This window comes from Grampus griseus (genome assembly GCF_964374135.1).
Source record: "Grampus griseus genome assembly, chromosome: 3".
Taxonomy (NCBI): Eukaryota; Metazoa; Chordata; class Mammalia; order Artiodactyla; family Delphinidae; genus Grampus; species Grampus griseus.
Window position 1 is genome coordinate 76,615,065 of NC_139019.1, and position 19,214 is coordinate 76,634,278.

At 40.1% G+C, this 19,214-nt stretch overlaps 1 protein-coding gene across 2 annotated transcripts in view; it reads left to right on the forward strand.

Moving 5' to 3' along the window:
* Positions 1-19,214, forward strand: part of RHOBTB3 (Rho related BTB domain containing 3) — a 55,931-nt gene that overhangs the window by 14,499 nt on the left and 22,218 nt on the right. Inside the window, exons 4-7 of one of the 2 annotated variants that reach the window (XM_082649803.1) lie at positions 3,098-3,252; positions 6,309-6,420; positions 9,116-9,481; positions 17,148-17,260. In XM_082649803.1, coding sequence (XP_082505929.1) covers positions 3,098-3,252; positions 6,309-6,420; positions 9,116-9,481; positions 17,148-17,260 — 746 coding nt within the window. The remainder of the gene's footprint in view (positions 1-3,097; positions 3,253-6,308; positions 6,421-9,115; positions 9,482-17,147; positions 17,261-19,214) is intronic. The other variant, XM_082649804.1, reaches the window with a different exon arrangement.

The following is a 19,214-nucleotide window of genomic DNA, read 5'->3' on the forward strand; positions in this document are numbered from 1 at the left end:
GAATGATATACAGAAGTGAAAAGATCATTTTCACTAACAGGATGAAATTAATTGACCTTGTAAGATGTGATTACAAAGCTAAATCTGTCTCTTCAACTCAAGGACACGTATTGCTCCTCCCTCCTCCAATCCCTTGCAGTCTGTGGAACTGTGCTAGGTGTTCTGGTAACTCCTCTCTCCAGCTCCTTTAAGAACAACTTCAGCAAACACAATCAGTCTCATCTCTTTCCTTTGTTATACATGTTTTGACAAGCTTGACTGTGTGTGTGTCTTCATAATACTTGGCTCTGAATAAATTTTTGGCTTTACTAAATATTGAATCTATCTTTAGAGTAGAAATTTTTCTCCAGACTTGACAAAGGTGTATTCATAGCCTTAAGTTCCTGAAAGCGGGCATCCTATCTTTTCTTTTTGGAACTCTGACAATGCCTAGTACATTGCAAGGCTGGAATTCCTCAAAGGATTTCTAAGAATCTCAAGCACTGGCAAGATTGTAAGAATCACCCTATATGTTCTCAAGTCCATTGCTTTGAAAGAGATGCCATTCATTTTAATTCAAGAGTTACATTGTGTTTGCTTTTAAAAATAATAGACATTTTGTGATAACACCTTGAAAGATAATATATAAGAAAAAAAAATAAAAGACTACAGTGTTAACTAGAAGAATAACACTGATTCTGAAGTTCCAGGACTCTGAGGTAGGCTCATAGGAGCGAGTCCTGAAGAAGGCACCACAATTTAAGATTATATTGGGTCTTCTCATTGTTCCTGATGAAATGCTAAATGTAGGTTTATTTAATCCATAATGTTTTATTGATTCTCCTACCTAATATGTAATGACTAGGCATTTTTCCTTTTGGGTGCAAGTGAACAACAAAAAAAAAAGTCTTCTGTGACATAGAGGAGACATAATGATTGGATATAAGGAGGCACTTTCTAGGTTGGTAAGATGCTTGTTGCTACCCACAATGGAAAACCTCGCTCAGCTGGGTTAAACCTGACACTAGCGGGATTTTCCCTGAAACCAAGTTTATTTCCTAGCCATTATTTTACATTATGCTCTCTTAATTTTTCACTCAACACACTGCTGACTTTATTTTTGTCCAGAAATAAAGTTTAATAAGATGATCTGCCTACCCACCCCATTCCATCAGCATAAGGAGAGCTTTGTAGTCATAAGAAGATCTCTGTCTTCAGAAAATCAAAGGCGCTGTTTATGAAGGCTTTGTAAAGAATGTGAAATACCAATGTGTTATTTTTCAAGATAGGCTAAATTGTGTTGGTAACTTTATTTGTTCCGAACCAAAAATGATCTTAGAAAAAGTAAATGCAAGAACTCAGATTAGGATTTGTTGTATAATTTAGAGAAACCAAGGCTTCATTTTTAAATCACCACATCTTTGGAATTAATAATTTTTTACTCAAACTAAATTTTTATCTTATCTTTTGATGGCTCCTTATCAGGTAGAGCAAGTAACAGTTGTATTGTTTCTCCATCTCTAACACACAAGGAGAGTTGGACAAGTCAGTTAACCTCTCTGAGCTTCAGCCTCCTCCTCTGCAAAATGAGGATGTGAATACATGGTTTCTGAGCTCAAAATGCTTTCAGTGAAGCTAAATTATCTAAGTCGTATGTGTATGTGCACACGTGCATGTTACATGTATAGTATGCACGTGCACTGAATATCCTTAGCGTGCACGCCATGTGTACATACATTTGCTCCATCTCTATGCAGTTCATTGGTAGGACATTTGTTGTGTATGCTGTGGTGGGGAGTAGCCTAAATGCCCTTTCAGGACCACTGTACTTACTCCCTCAGTTACCTGGTCTTTAGGCCGCTGATGGTGAACAGCTGAGTCCCTTTCCAGGCATTATCCCTGTGCTGATAGAAGCCGCTTGCCCAAGGCTTTGCTCCCTCCACAGGGCAGCCCTCCTTTAATTACTGGCTGATGTAGGGATACAAAGGCCCAGCTTTGTATGGAGAACCACTCTAAAGAGCCATCAAAGCTCCAGAGGCCCCTGTCAAATGGCTCAGGTCTCTGTTGCAACAGCATTGCAGTTCAAATTCTTCCTCTGCCCAGACCTGCTTCCTACACCCTTGAGAAGAGACGTTCTCAAGATTACCCCCGAGTAAACCTCCAGCACATCAGTCTCCATCTCAGAGTCTGCTTCTCAGGGAAGCCAGCCTACAACAAAATGCTCTTTTAGAAACGGATTTACCCCCTTTTAACTTGGCTGCCTTTTGACCAATGACATATCTGATAATGTAGCATGAAACAAAACAAAGCTGGCTGACGGATATGGAGTTGAACATACATTTTCAGCGTTATGAAGGTGTGTCCTTAGAGATGGGTTGATGTACAACCTTCCCAGCCATAGATCTGTACGTGGTACAGCCATGACTCTTGGGACAGTTCACATTTTGAGTAATTACTTTTTATTCCTTCAGTTTTTAATTTTTTAATTTTGAAGCAGAAGATAAAAAGTGACTGGATTTGATCTCTGCAGTCGAATACTTTAGAGTTCAATAATTGAAATGTGTGGATGAATAAGAATGTACTTCATATGCAATTTACAAAGACTGGCAATTTTGCAGCCTTAGAGGTTGAGGTCAAGTTGAGGATTCTATTAAAATAAAAGTATAAGATCTATTCAAACTTAGTGAATAAATTTAAAGTTTATTACAAAAAAAAAAAAAAGCTCCAATCCATGGTTTCTGTGGGCAGTCAGGTTGTTGATTTTGTATTGATATTCCGGATGTCAAGGTTGTATAAAAGGAAGCAGACCTGGCATTACCGTCTGATTGGTCTAATTACTATAATAGCCTTGGTAATATTCATTCACCTATTTAAAAATTCTTCTGTTTTCTAAGGTCCTATTCATTCTTCTTGCATTTAAAGCTTGTTTATTTTAGGGACCTTGCTGTTATCACTGACACTTCTCATTCAGAGTCTAGTGAATAGTGGGTATATTAAATGGCCCTGAAGTGTGATTCTGGCATGAGCTCTTAATTTGCTGTTTAATGTCCAGGTTGTCTAGGTACATCTTTTCATGTTTAATTTCAAAAGTCTTTGTTCCTCATATTCATTTTCTCAGAAGAGTTACCTTGCACATGCCCACTGTGTACCTCAGACAGAGGGAGCTGTGTCAGTACGACGGAAGGGATCCAACTTGCTAAAGAACTAGGAGCCACCTATCTGGAACTACACAGCCTTGATGACTTCTACATAGGAAAATATTTTGGAGGAGTGGTAAGTGGAAATTCCAGTCACATAAATTAGAGTCATTTGTCAGGTTGGCTCTTTAGCTGTTTTCCATAGCATCAATTAGAACTTTAGTTTTAAAAGCAGGATTAGTGTTTAACCTTGTGAAATAAAATGGGAGCAAATACAAAAAAGGTTTTGTCAGAGTAAAGCTCTCTAAGTTTGCTTCTCTCTCCAAATGAAACATTTTCTGTTGTCTAACATGATAATTTGAATTTTCCATTTGATGACACTTTACACAAACCCGTGATGTCTGTTTAGCAACTGACATTTTGTCACTTTTAGTGAAAAGATGTAGTAATCTTTACACAGCTTGATGAGCCTGGCGACCTGAACCAGCAGGGCCTGAAAGTTCTCCTTCATTTCTGTCTGCTACTTGAGAAGAATGATTTTTCTTCACTATGTGTGCTTCGGCAAGGTTTCATATACTCCTGATTTTGCTGTAGCTCAAAAAATATCCAGAGGAACTACGTGTACAAATGGCTTCTTGTTAGACAGGTAGTGGGGAGCCAGCGTCTGTTGCTGTGTTGCAGAGGCATCCATTGGGTCCTGCAGGCATTTTGAGGCCCACCTTAGCCCACAGCGCCTACCCTACGACACTAGGACTGCGTGGCCCTTGGAGAATACCTGTGGAGTTGTATCATTTAAGCACTACTGACTTTGGAACTCTCTTTCCAACCCTCTAAGGAGTGACTCCTTTCAACAGACAAATCTAGTAAACATTGACAAGAGACTTAAACCAAAGTAAACCCCACATTAAACGGGAGCACTTTGGATTCCCCATCAGTTCCCTAGCTCTTCATCAAGTACTTTATCCAGTATGCCAGGCTATTCATTGTATATATTCATGTCAAAATGTTGAGGTTTCTACAGATGACCAGAGAAATTTCATTTGTTCTAGAGTTACTCAACTCCAAATAAGAACCAAAGATAAAATAAGAACCCAATATAATAGTTCTGATTTCTGTCAAATATAAATGGCTATTATTCATTCAGTAATGTAAAGAAACAATAATACAGCATTAAGGAAGATACACTCACAATTGATGTTATCAATGACTGTGAGAATCTTCTGTCTTATTTGTTTAGTGATGAGCAGTGGGTAGAAAGGTAAAGAGGGGTGAAATATAATTTTTCTGTCAAGCTGATTATATTGTAGTGGCTTAAAAAAATCCTAGTTCTAAGAATTTTACATTTCCCTGAAATTCCTAGGGAGTTGTGGGTGTGTCGGGGAAGATAGTCTGGTTTCATTTGTTGGAGAAGATGGAGCTCTTGGGGGCCTTTGGTCTCCTGGTTCCCCTTTCCAGGTTCCTGACCCTGAACTTCTCAGGATCGCTCTTTGCATTTCCCAACTCCCACTTTCTCTTCTTTTCTCTCATTGTTTCTCTTTGTTCCTGACACCTAGTGTTGGAGGCATGATGAGAATTGAAGATGTGGTCGAAGTCAGGAGAAAAACTTGGCGGTTTCTTTTTTCGCTAACTCAAGACTTAATGAGAATATGAAAATAAGATGAGAAAGGTCTCGTTTTAGACTCTTGAATAGTAAACTACAGCTGGGATCTTGAGTGTAAGAAACAATGGTGTTTGCAGGAATATGGATGGAGTGATAATGTCAGAGTGAAAGGAGCATTTTACTATCTTGTGTTTAAGAGTCGGGGAGGAAGAGCTGTGCAGTGTTACCCTCAGACCTGGGCAAGGGTGGCATGTGCCGTGGAGCTCTAGAAAGCCTTATCTGGTCCTCCAGGGGGAGGGGGTTGCACCCCTTCCCATAGGGCACGAGTTGATGGAGCCATGGGGATGTGCCCACTACAGCTAGTAGCTCCCTTCCTGACCTGTATCATCCATGTGGTAGCCACTAGCCACACGTGGCTGTTTATATTTAAATTAGTTAAAAAATAATTCAGTTCCTCAGGTGAACTATCTACATTTCAGGTACTCTATAGCTACATGTAGCTAGTGGCTACTGTTCCGATGATTAGCACCAATGTTATAGGACATTTCCATCAAAACAAAGCAGAGAGTTCTGTGGAACAGTGCTGTAACCATGCTCCCAAACCCGGGACCCCAGAATTCTCTGACCAGCTGGCTCTGAATCTATTTCCCAGGTCTGTACAAGCCTCTTTCCTGGGTCTGTCCTCTTGAAGGTGGACTGCATGGCTGGTGTTTGCACCCCTAGTCCTGAGTGGTGGCTGAGGGGTGACTGCATATGAGGAGTTGGGGAGGGGACAGTGGATGGAGCTTGGTTGTATAGGTGTGGATGTCCACCTGTATGCACCAGCCTCCTCAGGTGAGCAGGTGTGTGTTGGAGGAGGGGGAGAGAAGAGGAGGGGTGGTTTTCGGTCCCAGGAGTTAGGGGCCAGCTCTCCCTATGCTGCATGAAACTCCGAGGACTCTAAGAATTTAAATCTGAGCCTGGCTTTCCAGGCTTTAATGATGACATACTGGTCAAAGCAGGAGGATAGAATATATTTTACATAACAGTTTATTTTCTTGATTTACAATGCTTAAATATTTAGGTATGTGGTATGTGGACCTCCATTTGTACTTTTGCCCCAGGCCTCGTACGCCTAGAGCTATGTAAGTGCATGTGGTTAAGATATTTAATTTATAAAATAAATGATGTATTTCAAAGTAACTTACTCAGGAAAAAAAGTAGAGTGCGTGTGAACTTTCCTAGTTGATATGGGTGTATGTAGCGTAGAGCCAGATCTGTTCTTGCCTTGAATTTCTCTAGTATTAGTTGCTGTGGTTGCCCACAAGATGGTTATTGGCAGTCACACAGTTGTACTGCTTGGCTTTCTTGATTATTCAAGAGAAAATACAGTTCCTGCTTGATTGATAGTTTATTTATGTTTAGACAAGGCACAATCTGTTATACTTGAAAGATTTTTGTCTTTTTTTAATAAAACAAATTGTTTAAAAGTGTCTGCTAAAGCATACATGTACTGGCATTAAAAACACGGCAGATGTGGTTTGGGGTACAAATAATCATGTCAGATACATCATTTCGTTGGAGCTTTAATTAAAATTTGATTCATGTTTTAGTTGGAGTATTTTATGATTCAAGCTTTAAATCAGAAGACAAGTGAAAAAATGAAGAAAAGGAAAATGAGCAACTCGTTTCACGGAATTAGACCACCTCAGCTTGAACAACCAGGTGCATTTATTAGCCAATGTCTAGACATTCAGTTGATATTTATTGTAGATCATTTCAGAAGTCATAGCAGTTGTTCTCAATTTTGAGTGTGTTCGGGACTCGTTTGGCATTTTGATTCAGTAAATCTGGTATGGAGCCTGAATCTGATTTTTAAATAAGCTTCCCAGATGATTCAGAAGCAGGTGGTACCTGGACCACATTTTGAGGACTGTTGTCTTGAAAACTTGAGCCTATGTATTCTTAAAAATAGTGTGTGTGGTAGAGAGCTGTTCTAGATTACAGTCTAATGAGAAATAACCAAATGTAATGCATGAAACTTGAGTGGATCCTGGTTCAATAAAAACATCTAAAAGATGTTCTTGGGACAGTTGGGTAAAATTTCAATATGGACAGGAAATTAGATGATATTATGGAATTACTGTTAATTTTCTTATGTACGATAATAGTATTGTGGTTAATAGAAGAATGTCCTTATTTTTAGGAGATAAATGTGAAAGTATTTAGAACTGAACTATCCTGATGATTACAACTTACTTTTAAATGGTTCGTGAGTGAGAGAGGGAGAGAGAAAATCTAGAGATAAAGCCAAAAATGACAAAATATTAATAATTATAGAATTTAAGGGCAAGATATATGTGTGCTCATTGTATCATTCTTTCAACTTTTTTGTGTGTTTGAAAATGTTCATAATACAAGGTTAGAAGACAATAGTTAAAAATAAATAAAATTACATCAACTGTTAGCAGAATTTTTTTTTTTTTCTTGTGGTACGCGGGCCTCTCACTGCTGTGGCCTCTCCCGCTGCGGAGCACTGGCGCCGGACGGCGCAGGCTGAGCGGCCATGGCTCACGGGCCCAGCCGCTCTGCGGCATGTGGGATCCTCCCAGGCCGGGGCTCGAACCCGAATCCCCTGCATCGGCAGGTGGGCTCTCAACCACTGCGCCACCAGGGAAGCCCTGTTATCAGAATTTATTGCATAATTTTGTGATAGCAATGGTAGACTAGTACTCTATTCAGGTCAATTAATTATGGATATTATTTTTAAAAGGTACTTGATAAATATTTGTTGAATGAATGAATGTAAGTTAACAAACCAGGAAAGTATAGATTTGTACAGGAAGTCAATTCCAAGTTTTAAAAAATGTGAATACATAGACCGTTAAATTGACTTTGCACTTTGTGGTGTGCACAGTGAAAGGGGCCACGTGGTCTGTTATGTAGCAAACACTGGAGCCTTAAGTACCTTCTGGATGAGAAGAGGAGTGGGGAATAGCCAAGTAAATAATACTGACAGATAATTTCTTAGTTCTTATTAATCAAGAAGAGAAAACATACCAGTTCCTCAGAGAAAGCAAAGCATTTCATGTCATTTAGCACTAAAAGGAGTTTCTCCTGTGGGTCTTCATTTGGGAATGCTAGGTGGGATCGTGGGCAGGGCCTTCAGGAGTGTCCTGTCAGCAGTACAGCCTCAGCTTCCACAAGGCTGTCTCTTGTACCCCTTCCAATGGGAGAGATGTGGAATTGCACTGATTGTAACCCAGGGTCCAGTCTGGGTTCACACTGAACATAACCCAGTCTGAGTACACATTTGTTCTGGTGCTGACTTGTTCTAAGGACAGATCCTGGGCTCTGGGGCACATGGTTTTCAAACTGTTCTCAGACTTTAAGGGTCTGTAAGGTGCCTCTGGCAGTGGAGAGGAGGCTGGGTAGGGTACAATGCAGAAAGAGTCTGCCTCCCAACCTACCTTGTTGTTGTCCATTTTGTAGACAGGAGTTTTGCTTTAGAATAAAGAATTTTTATTCCTGAAGAAGTTTGAATTGCACTTGTTTAGATGGTTGCATAACCTTCAAGCAACCCTTCACAGATCACACTGTCCTCAGCGCAGCTGTTGCAGAGAGTTCACAATTAGGACCTATGATGAGGGCCTAGAGTGTGGTCCTCTGTGTGGAGGTCCTGCATTGATGGAGGCTAATCTAATTTTGTTAGCAATCACGCTAGGAAATGGAAGGTAACATCCCCTCTTGGAACTCAGGGAGCCTAACAGCAATCTCCCTGAGGTGTGCTGAGGGGAAGGAGCGTGTTCTCAGGAAGTATAGTGTTTTACTAGGAGGAAAAAAAAATATTTAGCATCAGAATAAAATGTTCACGATGGTTTCAAACAGTAGAGTCTAAGACTCTGAGCCCTAGCTTTGAACGGCTGCAGTTTTAACAATTTATCCCTCCACCTCCATTTCTAGTCCCAGAAAGAAAACAACTTCAGATGTGAGGTTGGGTTCTTCAGAATTTATTCAGTAATTTCTTTGAGTTTTTTCATCAGGTGAAAGTAAAGGATGATGGCAACCAACATACTAAAATTCAGTATTTGGAGAAAAATTTTATTTTGGGACACACATAGTGAGAAATGCTCTTTATGGCATTAGTACATTTTTCATTTGCACTACACAGAGTAAATACAGTATTTCTGTGTGTCTGTTTTAATCCCTGGATAGTTAGTTTATATGTGTTCATAATTAGATTGAGCTATACAGAAAGTGCTGTTTTATAGGTCAAAAATGGCCAAATATTGGCAACTTCATATAATTCAACCTAATAATACTAAAAAATATTGTTTTGTTGTGTTTAAAATAAACCGGAAATGATGGGGGCCCATAGACCTAAAGAATAATTTATTATTTTTTTTCTTCTTTGAAACAGAAAAAATGCCTGTCTTGAAGGCTGAAGCATCACATTATAATGCTGACCTAAATAACTTGCTGTTCTGCTGCCAGTGCGTGGACGTGGTATTTTACAACCCAGATTTAAAGGAAGTGGCTGAGGCTCACAAGATCGTTCTCTGTGCCGTCAGCCATGTTTTCATGCTGCTTTTCAATGTGAAGAGTCCTGCTGACATTCAGGATTCCAGTATCATCCGAACTACCCAGGATCTCTTTGCTATAAACAGAGATCCTGCGTTTCCAGGTGCTAGCCAGGAGTCTCCAGGCAACCCACCCTTACGAGTCATTGTTAAAGATGCCCTCTTCTGTTCTTGTTTATCGGACATTCTGCGCTTCATTTATTCAGGTATCTTGTCAAATGGTTCTGGCACATTCTCATAAGCTTTTGAAATGAAGTATGGCCTGTGGTCTCAGGTATACTGGTTGGTTTCACGTTTCTTTTCTTCCTACCATCTGAGGTGACGATTATACATGAAGTAGTATTTGCTTTATCGATAGGAATTGGTCCAAGCTTTCTGTCTCTTTACAAGTTTCCTTGCCTTGGTTTTAAATCTACTTGTAAAAACAATAATCTCTTTTCCTATTGAACAGCTATGTTAGTACTTTATTTTTAAAAAACTCCAAAACGTGAAAATACAAGAATTTATTGTCCAGTTTAACTTTAAAGAAATAAAATACTTCAAGTATATATGAAAATAAGTGTCTTTAGCTACTTATTCATTTGTTTTGTTTGACCCAGATTTTGGAGGGAATTGAGGAGAGAAGTTAGCATGGTCATTGCATTCAGTTTAGCAACTAGAAACAGTTGCTAAAGTTAGTCTAAAGTTAGTTCAAGCTGAGATCTGATCAACTTTGACTATGATTATTTTAGACTTTACTTCTTTTATTTACTGTGCTCTTTGTAATATTCAGCTTATCAATTGTTTTTCTTCTTGTCCTTTAAAAAACTGAGTAGCATGTATATTCTAAAAATTAGACTCTTTATGAGTTATTTTAGCAAATGAACTAAAGGTCTCACATCTAAGTGTCCTATATAGGAATGGAAAAGCATGGATGTAAAGTGATTTTTAAAGTAAGCATCTAAATATACATTTTCTGAAGATTTCTCTCTCTTTTTTTTTTCTTTTTTTTTGCAATATGTGGGCCTCTCACTGCTGTGGCCTCTGCCGCTGTGGAGCACAGGCTCCAGACGCGCAGGCTCAGCGGCCATGGCTCACAGGCCCAGCCGCTCCGCGGCATGTGGGATCCTCCCAGACCGGGGCACGAACCCGCATCCCCTGCATCGGCAGGCGGACTCTCAACCACTGCGCCACCAGGGAATCCCTCTCTTTTAAAAAAAATATTATTTATTTATTTATGGCTGCATTGGGTCTTCGTTGCTGCGCACGGACTTTCTCTAGTTGCGGTGAGCGGGGGCTACTCTTCGTTGCGGTGCGTGGGCTTCACTTGTCGCGGAGCACGGGCTCTAGGCGTGCAGGCTTCAGTAGTTGTGGCACGTGGGCTCAGTAGTTGTGGCTCACGGGCTCCAGAGCACAGGCTCAGTAGTTGTGGTGCACGGGCTTAGTTGCTCTGTGGCATGTGGGATCTTCCCGGATCAGGGCTTGAACCTGTGTTCCCTGCATTGGCAGGTGGATTCTTAACCATGGCTCCACCAGGGAAGTCCCAGATTTCTCTCTTCTTTAATTTTCTTTTTCTACTTGGAATCATGTGCTGATGAATTATTAGGTTGAAGTAGATCCTTCTCTGCAATGTGTCGGGAGAAACATTTATGATCTGTTTTTAGACTTCAGAATTGGAGATTGATGACAAGTTTATAAAAGTTTGCAAATAAAGAAAAAAGTATTATTTAGCATCAAAGATTTGGGTAGCCTTCAGTTGAAATGATTGATGTTAAGAATTCCCTTTTTTTCATTTGGGTTGTTTTTAGTTTTAAAAGTTAAAATAAAAATTAATGGTTGTGAAAAATACAGTTGCAGCATGCAGATTTAAGTGGATTAAAAATATACATATTGGAGTAGAATGTGATGGTAGGTATTAAATCCATTGTTCAGTGAATATTGGCTTGGAAAAGGCATAAATAACCACTCCTAGAGAGCATACCAGCACAGTGCCTTCAGCATGGAGGCTTCTCTGTAAGTGCTGGTTGAACTAGTGAGTAGACTCTAGTAGCAGTGAATCATATGAATAAACCAGATAAGTTAGAGACTTCATTTAGTACTATGGATTTTTGTTTAAACTTAGAATCTCACAGTTCAGAATTTAAGACTAATTTTGAAAAACCAAAATGTTTACATGTTAAAGAAAAAAAAGTCCTTAATGATATGTCAGAGAACCATGAAGGAAGTGTTTGGCTTTTCTTTTCAATGAGTTTGCTGTTGAAATTATAAATTATTTAGCAAGTTTACCACAGTATCCATTAAATACTTTCAAAGGCACACAAACACTTTGAGGTCAGTTTTATCCTCTTTAATATGGTAGCAATAAAATAGCTAGATGTCTTTCCAGTGACAGAACCAGCTTGTCTTTCTCCTAGGGGGTAATTTTTTTTAAATTGTAAAATTAATACTTGCAGATGGAAAAAAGAGGGAAAGAAAAGAAAAAGTTATCCTCATCCCCCAATCCCCTTCCCCAGAGTCCATTATAACTTTTTCATGTGTTCACTCTGATGCATTTTGAAAGAAATTAATATATTGAGAAACTTGCATTAATGAAAATGTAATTTTTGGTGAGTGCTGTTTTCTGGGAACCACAGGTAGTTTCCATGGCTGGAGCACAGAGTGGGAGGTGATGGCTGGAAGGAGCTGAGGCTGGCAAGGCCAGTGGGAGCTCTTCCTGCTGTCCTTAGAAGCTGATCTAGAATTTTATGCATGATCAGACTGGGCTTTAGAAAGATCATCTCTGGTGATGGTGGGAAGACAGGAGTCCAGTCAGAAGGCCCTGTTATTCTGGAGCTCAGCCTTAGGAAGGCCAACATTCTGACAATAGGTAGTTGGTTGGTCTTGCGGCTTGTCCATCATCTGGACCGGTGCTTTTCAAACCTTAAAGTGCATACAAGTCACCTGGCGATCTTGTTAATGTACAGGTTCTGATTCAGTGGGACTGGGGTGGGGCATGAGGTTCTGCATTTCCAACAGTCTCCAGGCAGTGCTGATACCATGGATCACAAGTAGCTGCAGCACCTGCTCTTGGAAGAACTGGGACCAGCCACCGCGGATAAGGGCCTGGAATTCAGCCCAGAGGCCCAGGAGAGGAACCCAGTTATTAGTCTCAGGGCACAGGGTCAGAATGGAGTCAGCTGCAAGGCTGACTGATGCGGAGCTCTCTGGAACTGGGGCTCCCTGGGCCTTCTTGTAGCCCCTGCCTGAAGTTGGGGAAAGTGAATGCTTAGCAGTTGGGTGGAAACTAAGTGAGCCTGGGAATAGTGATTAGAGGGCAGAGGGGCATGATGGCAGGGAGGAGTTGCTGAGCTACAAGCCCTTGACCAGTTCAGAGCTCAGGCTTTGTAGTCTGATACTGAGCTATTAACGTTTCTGCTTTGAACTCTGCTTGTACGTGACCCAGTCAAGAGGTGGTGTCAGGTATGACCAGGGCCACAGGCCATTGACCTGGGGCTACAGGGAGACCCGGATGTGGGTTGAGGAAACGGGAAAATAAATGCTTCAGCAGGTACCTGTTAATTATTCTTTAATTATTTACAAAGTATAACCTTAGACTCAAGCAAAAATGATATTGTTTGCTGTGTTTAAAAGACATTAAAGCTATATTTGCACAGTAAAGACGATTTTGAAAAATGCAGAAAATTTGTTAAGAGAAGAAAAATCAACCAGATTCCCATTCTCAAATGTCTAAGCGTTTATTGATGTTTTATTTTACCCTTTTAGTCTTTCTGAATAGGTTACTTTATTTATTTTTTTTTTATTTTTTTATTTTTTTTGCGGTACGCGGGCCTCTCACTGTTGTGGCCTCTCCCGTTGCGGAGCACAGGCTCCGGACGCGCAGGCTCAGCAGCCATGGCTCACGGGCGCAGTCGCTCCGCGGCATGTGGGATCCTCCCAGACCAGGGCACGAACCTGTGTCCCCTGCATCGGCAGGCGGACTCTCAACCACTGCGCCACCAGGGAAGCCCTGAATAGGTTACTTTAAAAAAAAAAAAAATTTTTTTTTAATCAAAGCAAACTAAAATATTAAACCTAATTTTTATTTTCTTAGAGACTTCAATAAAGAGGCCAGGTTTGTGTGTTTTGTTTGTTTGTTTGTCTTATTGTTGTTGAACATTTAAAAACTTTTGAACAGAGCACAAGTCTTAAGACCCAATTACACACTGGTTTCCTCACAGCAGCCCAGGCCTGCCCGCGGGTTATGTAGGGAACCGCGGAGGACAGGAGCCAGTTGTACTCACGTCAGTTGGGCTGGGATACACAGGCAGAACTCCATGACAGGGCGTGCTTGGGAATATTTGCCCTGAGCAAAAACATGGGCTGGAAAACCCTATTAAACCTATCTCCTGCTTTATATTTAAAAAAATGAACCAAATTACAAAGCCTGTCTTAATTCTTTTTAAATAACATGTTTCTTTTTTTTTAACCTTTAGGAATTTGAAATTTTGGAGGTACTGTGTCACCATGGACGTTTGGGTCCTGTATTTAGGAAGGGCCTGTTTAATCCTCTGGTTAACACTTTACCCATATAATAAAGGCTGCTGTTTATTTTCCTATTCAAATTTCTGAGCAAACAGATACAGTGAAAGTGTGTATGTTTTGCATATGTTAATTTCCTCTTGGAAACTGCTAACACTGCATAATGTCTGAGTACTTAATGACTAACACTGAGGGAAGAATAATCTGAAAAGTGAGGCCAGTGGTTTCCTGGTCTTGAGGAGTAATCCTTAAATGGTGTACAATTGTAACATTCTTATAATATACTACCCAGTCTTTATGCTGGCAAATTCCTGAATCACGCGATCTCAGATGGTGAGGAATTGAAGCCTTTGTAAGAGCCTCAAGAATTTAGCTTTGAGCTCTTCCTGCCACAGATGGCCCTTAGAATTTCACATCACTTAATGAAATGCTGCCAGAGTAAATGAATCTGTGGAAATGAGCATAGTATTCTCCAGCTCCTGAAATTTTTCTGCACTGCATGAAAACACAGCTGAATGCACACGGGTAGACCATGCTCTCTAAGGGTCTAAGTAAATAGGTGCTCTGAGAAGTTAACTAAAGAAAATCACAGTCAGTTATGCAAGACAAGTTCTAGAGCTCTGCTGTACATACAACATTATGCCTATTGTTAACATAATGTATTGTGTACTTAAAATGATGTTAGGAGGATAGATCTCATGTTAAATGTTATTACCACACACACACACAAAAAAGAAAAGAAAATCTTAGTCTGACTATTGCTTTATTAGGACCTAAGTGTCAAAGATGGTTTGATTAGCATTTCTAATTATGAAAACAGCCCAATCATTAGAGTGCCCTTATGAACTAGTCTTACTTTCCTTTTCAGTTATTGGATCTTTCTGTGTCTGTTCTCAAACAGATTGGTGGACTGTAGAGATTTACCTGCTACTAATCCCATATATTTAGATTTGATGCTTACTTTCTTTCAGATACTCTTCTGAATGGAGATATATTGTGTAGATGTTCTTTAGTTAATATAATTTTACTTTTAAGAAACAATATCTGTGCTGTCCTTTAACATGCATAAGTGTAGACAGTCAAAACTACATACATACACTGTTGCATGCCACTGACCCTGTTTTTTTTTTGTTTTTTTTTTTTTTTGCGGTACGTGGGCCTCTCACTGTTGTGGCCTCTCCCGTTGCGGAGCACAGGCTCCGGACGCGCAGGCTCAGTGGCCATGGCTCATGGGCCCAGCCGCTCCGCGGCATGTAGGATTTTCCCGGACCGGGGCATGAACCCGCGTCCCCTGCGTCGGCAGGCGGACTCTCAACCACTGCGCTACCAGGGAAGCCCTGACCCTGGGTTTTGATAGTGGATGAAATGTCTAAAGGAAGAGCAATAGGTGTCAGCTCTCAATACACATTAGAATCACCTGGGAGGCTTTTAAAATTGTTGTCTGGGCCTCAGCCTGAGAAATTCTAACCTAACTGGTCTGGGGATAAAACCTCCTCCAATGGTATTTTATAAAAGATCTCCAGGTAAATGTAATGCACAGCTAGAGGTGAGAATCACTGACATAGAGTGAATTTTCTTGATTTGGGGTCCCTTGGCTTCTAAGGGGTTCTTCTACTAACATTTTAAAAAAATATTTTTAATTACCTTTTTTATTATTTTTTAACATCTTTTTTGGAGTATAATTGCTTTACAATGGTGTGTTAGTTTCTGCTTTGTAACAAAGTGAATCACCTATACTCCTAACATTTTTATACAGACTGCAATGTCTGTATGTGCATTGGAAATTTTCGGGAGTGGTGAGCCAAAAATTTATCAGATTGTGAAAAGAGTATGTGACTTTAAGTTGAAAATTATTAGTCGAGGAAGAGGAAAACTACTACACTTCGCTTCTGTCAGCATTCTTGTCAAGGGCAGGTAAGGAGAAGTTAGGCAAACATGCTAAGTACTGCAGGGCTCAGCTGTAATGAGGCCTGAGAGCAACTGGACTGTCAATTTGACTCTTCCGATGAGCTTTGGATCTCCTTGGTACAGCCTAACTGCAATTGCCTGATCTCATTGGTTCAATAAATGTTTATTCTGTGCCCTCTCCACTCCCCAGTATTCATGAAGGCATCTGGCAAAGTTCTGGGTACATGAAGGGAAACATCAGAAGAGCTAGATTGAGAGTAGATAGGAAAGGATCTCGAGTTACCCAGAGAGGTGAAGCGACTTGCCTAAATTAACACCAGTCATTACTGGCAGAGATAAAACTAGAAACTGGGTCTCCCAGTTGTGTCTACACCTTTTTGAGTTATATTTTTAGGAGTTAGGACTTTCTATAAGCCATGGGATGGATAGGGGTAATCTCAAAATACACTTTTGGAAATTTATCAGCATTGATAACAAGATACATTTGATGGGGAAAAGGCCACCCAGGAGCAGGGAGGCTGGGTAGGAGGCTGCTGTAGGCCAAGTGAGAGGAGTGTTTGGGGAAAAGGGGAGCTTTTGTTGACCCTGTGTTTTGTCAGACACGGAGGAAAAGGGGCTGACAGAATTGAAGTGAGCCTAGAAAGAGATGGCTTGAAAGTGGGTTGGGGTGAAAACAAGGGAGGAAGGGACCAGGTGGGGTGATTTTTTCTAATGTCATGGTTGTGTAGCTCATCAGAAAATTATCGAGCTCCCTTCTTCAGGTTGGTTCTGTAGACTTGGCTATGGAACATCCTACTCTGACCCTGACAATGCATGAGACCTTCTGAATACATTCTGCGCCTTTGCCTGATGGCAGTCACTACTCTCCATGATGAGTATGATTTAACTCAACCTTAGAAAGGACCACAACTACCTCTTACTCAGGGCAAGTAAATAATTTGGGTTTGGACCACTTGTGACGGGAACTCATATACTAGCCACTGCTGTTATCACTAGCTGATCACCTGCTATAAAGAGATAGAAGCTGTTCAGGAAGAAGGACTCCAGGTTTTGAGAAATAATTTAGGTGAAGGCAAACTTTTTTTTTTTTTTTTGCGGTACGTGGGCCTCTCACTGCTGTGGCCTCTCCCGTTGCGGAGCACAGGCTCCGGACGCTCAGGCTCAGCGGCCATGGCTCACGGGCCCAGCCGCTCCGCGGCATGTGGGATCTTCCCGGACCGGGGCACGAACCCGTGTCCCCTGCATCGGCAGGCGGACTCTCAACCACTGCGCCACCAGGGAAGCCCCAAACTTTTTTTTTTTAATGTGAGAGCTGTTTAAATGTTTTAGTGTAATTACATGGATATATATTTTATAAATAAAAATTAAAAGAAAATACTAAAAAAAAGGGAACATTGATACCTAATAAAAGATTTATTTTTATTCCTGCTCTAACAGAAAATCCAATGTATATTAATTTGTTCACAGGCGCCTTCCAGTGGGAAGAATTGGAAGAAGATATCAGGAAGAAGTTGAAAGATTCTGGGGATGTTTCAAATGTAATTGAGAAAGTTAAATGTATTTTAAAAACACCAGGAAAGGTAAATTAGTTTATTGTAAGTTAGATTACTTTGACTTTCTCTGAATTATAACTGATATACTATGGATGAATATACTGAGTCGTGAGGAGTGTCAATAATATATAGTTTTCCTTTAAGTGTATTTTTTTCCATTTAAATATTTTAAATATAAACATGATTTCTTGCTATCTGTGATTTTAATTCATGTAAGAATTCAAATATGTGTGAGTCATGTCTTTAAAATGTTGGTTTGTGAATTCCATTCTCTGAGACATTCCCCTGGGGCTCTGGGAATATGCAATCTATGTCAAGAATGAAGGGCTGTTGAATTTGTCCAGTTACAGTTAAGCTTGCTGTGGGGGGATGCCTTCTCACCGCTCATGATTTCACTCCAAACAGCTTTCAGGGGCAAGCCAGTTTCTGTGTGTGTCTTTTTCAAGAGTTCTGAGAAATCTGTTTGACTAGGTAGACAGTTAAGGATTTGTTTCTCACCTAGTATAGATTTAAAATTATACATTAGGTTCAAAGATAAAAATGTAGACTTCGTATATGGTCATAAACTTGTACACATGAAAGCTCTAGTAACTGAGATTGTGCAGAGTCTATAAGGGCCTTAAAAGGAGGTCTGTTAAATTTTAAGATGACTGCATTATACAGTTTAGCCAGTGTATTCTTATTTCAGATTCTGTGATAAACAAATTGGCTACAGTAGATAAAAAAGGTAAGTTGTGTACAATGCTTAGCAGAATATAGGTTTATATTAACTGTAAAAAAAAGATTATTTCTTTAATTTTTATACAGATGACTGTCAATTCTACAACCTAAGTTTATTAACAATTTAAGGTAATATTTTAAAACTGCATCAACTTTTATAAAGACTCCCAACTATTTTTTAATTGAGAAAATGATCTCTCTTTTTTTTTTTTTAAACAAAGTAACATGGAATTAAAGGGCAAGACCTTTCTTTTCTTGTTTTACTAACACATTGAAGTAGGTACACAGAAGCTGTCCAGTTGTACAGGTGTATGGCTGGGTGGTAGCTCTCTTACAATTTAATTCAACTAAATAATTCTTTTGTAGAAACATGCACATAAACTTGCATTCTGCTTTTCATAAGTTCCCTAGATTAACTTGTTCATGGACCAGTGAAAATGTACATCTGTATTCTCTGCAGACTTCTGCCCTCCCATTTTTTTTCAAATTCAAGACGTAGGTGAGAGTTCCCTGGTGGCCCAGTGGTTAGGGTTTGGGCTTTCACTGCCATGGCCTGGGTTCAATCCCTGGTCGGGGAACTGAGATCCAACAAGCCACGTGATGCAGCCAAAAAAAAAAAAAAAAAAAAATTCAAGGCATAGGTGACAAGGAAATCTGTTATACAGATTCAGAATCTGTATATATCCATACCTGAAATAAATCTACACATACTCATGATGTACAAATTCATAAGCTTTATATAAATGGTTAGGATGGAAGTGTTGCCTTTTGTTCTAAACCTGAGCCTTTCCTTGGGTTGGATTCTGAACACAGTCATTCCTTTGGGTACCAAGAATAAAACAAATTCTTCTGGGGGAAGGGAAAGCTGGGGACTATATTATTCCATGAAATTGAACTAAATTCCCTCCTTTGCAGAGGAGGACAGAAGAGTTCTTCTGTGGTTTCTTCCTGGGCTTTCTTGGGGTAAGGGACTCTCTCCTTCATTGAGTATTGGGAATCAGGAAGTAAACATTTAACCTGTGAGTCTGCCACAAATAACCTGTGGCTTTGAGTAAGTCTTCTCAGGGCTTTTTATAAAATGAGGGATAAACTGGCTGATTTCTAAAGCCCCTGCTAGCCCTCAGGTTCTGGTGACGCTTTTTCACTGTTCCTCTCCTTTATGTGTGGCAGTCACCCAAACCCTCTCCACGAGTTCCTTCAATGTGTATTAAAGTATATTGTGTGTAGGACCTGAGACTATAAGAGCAGGATTTGTATGATC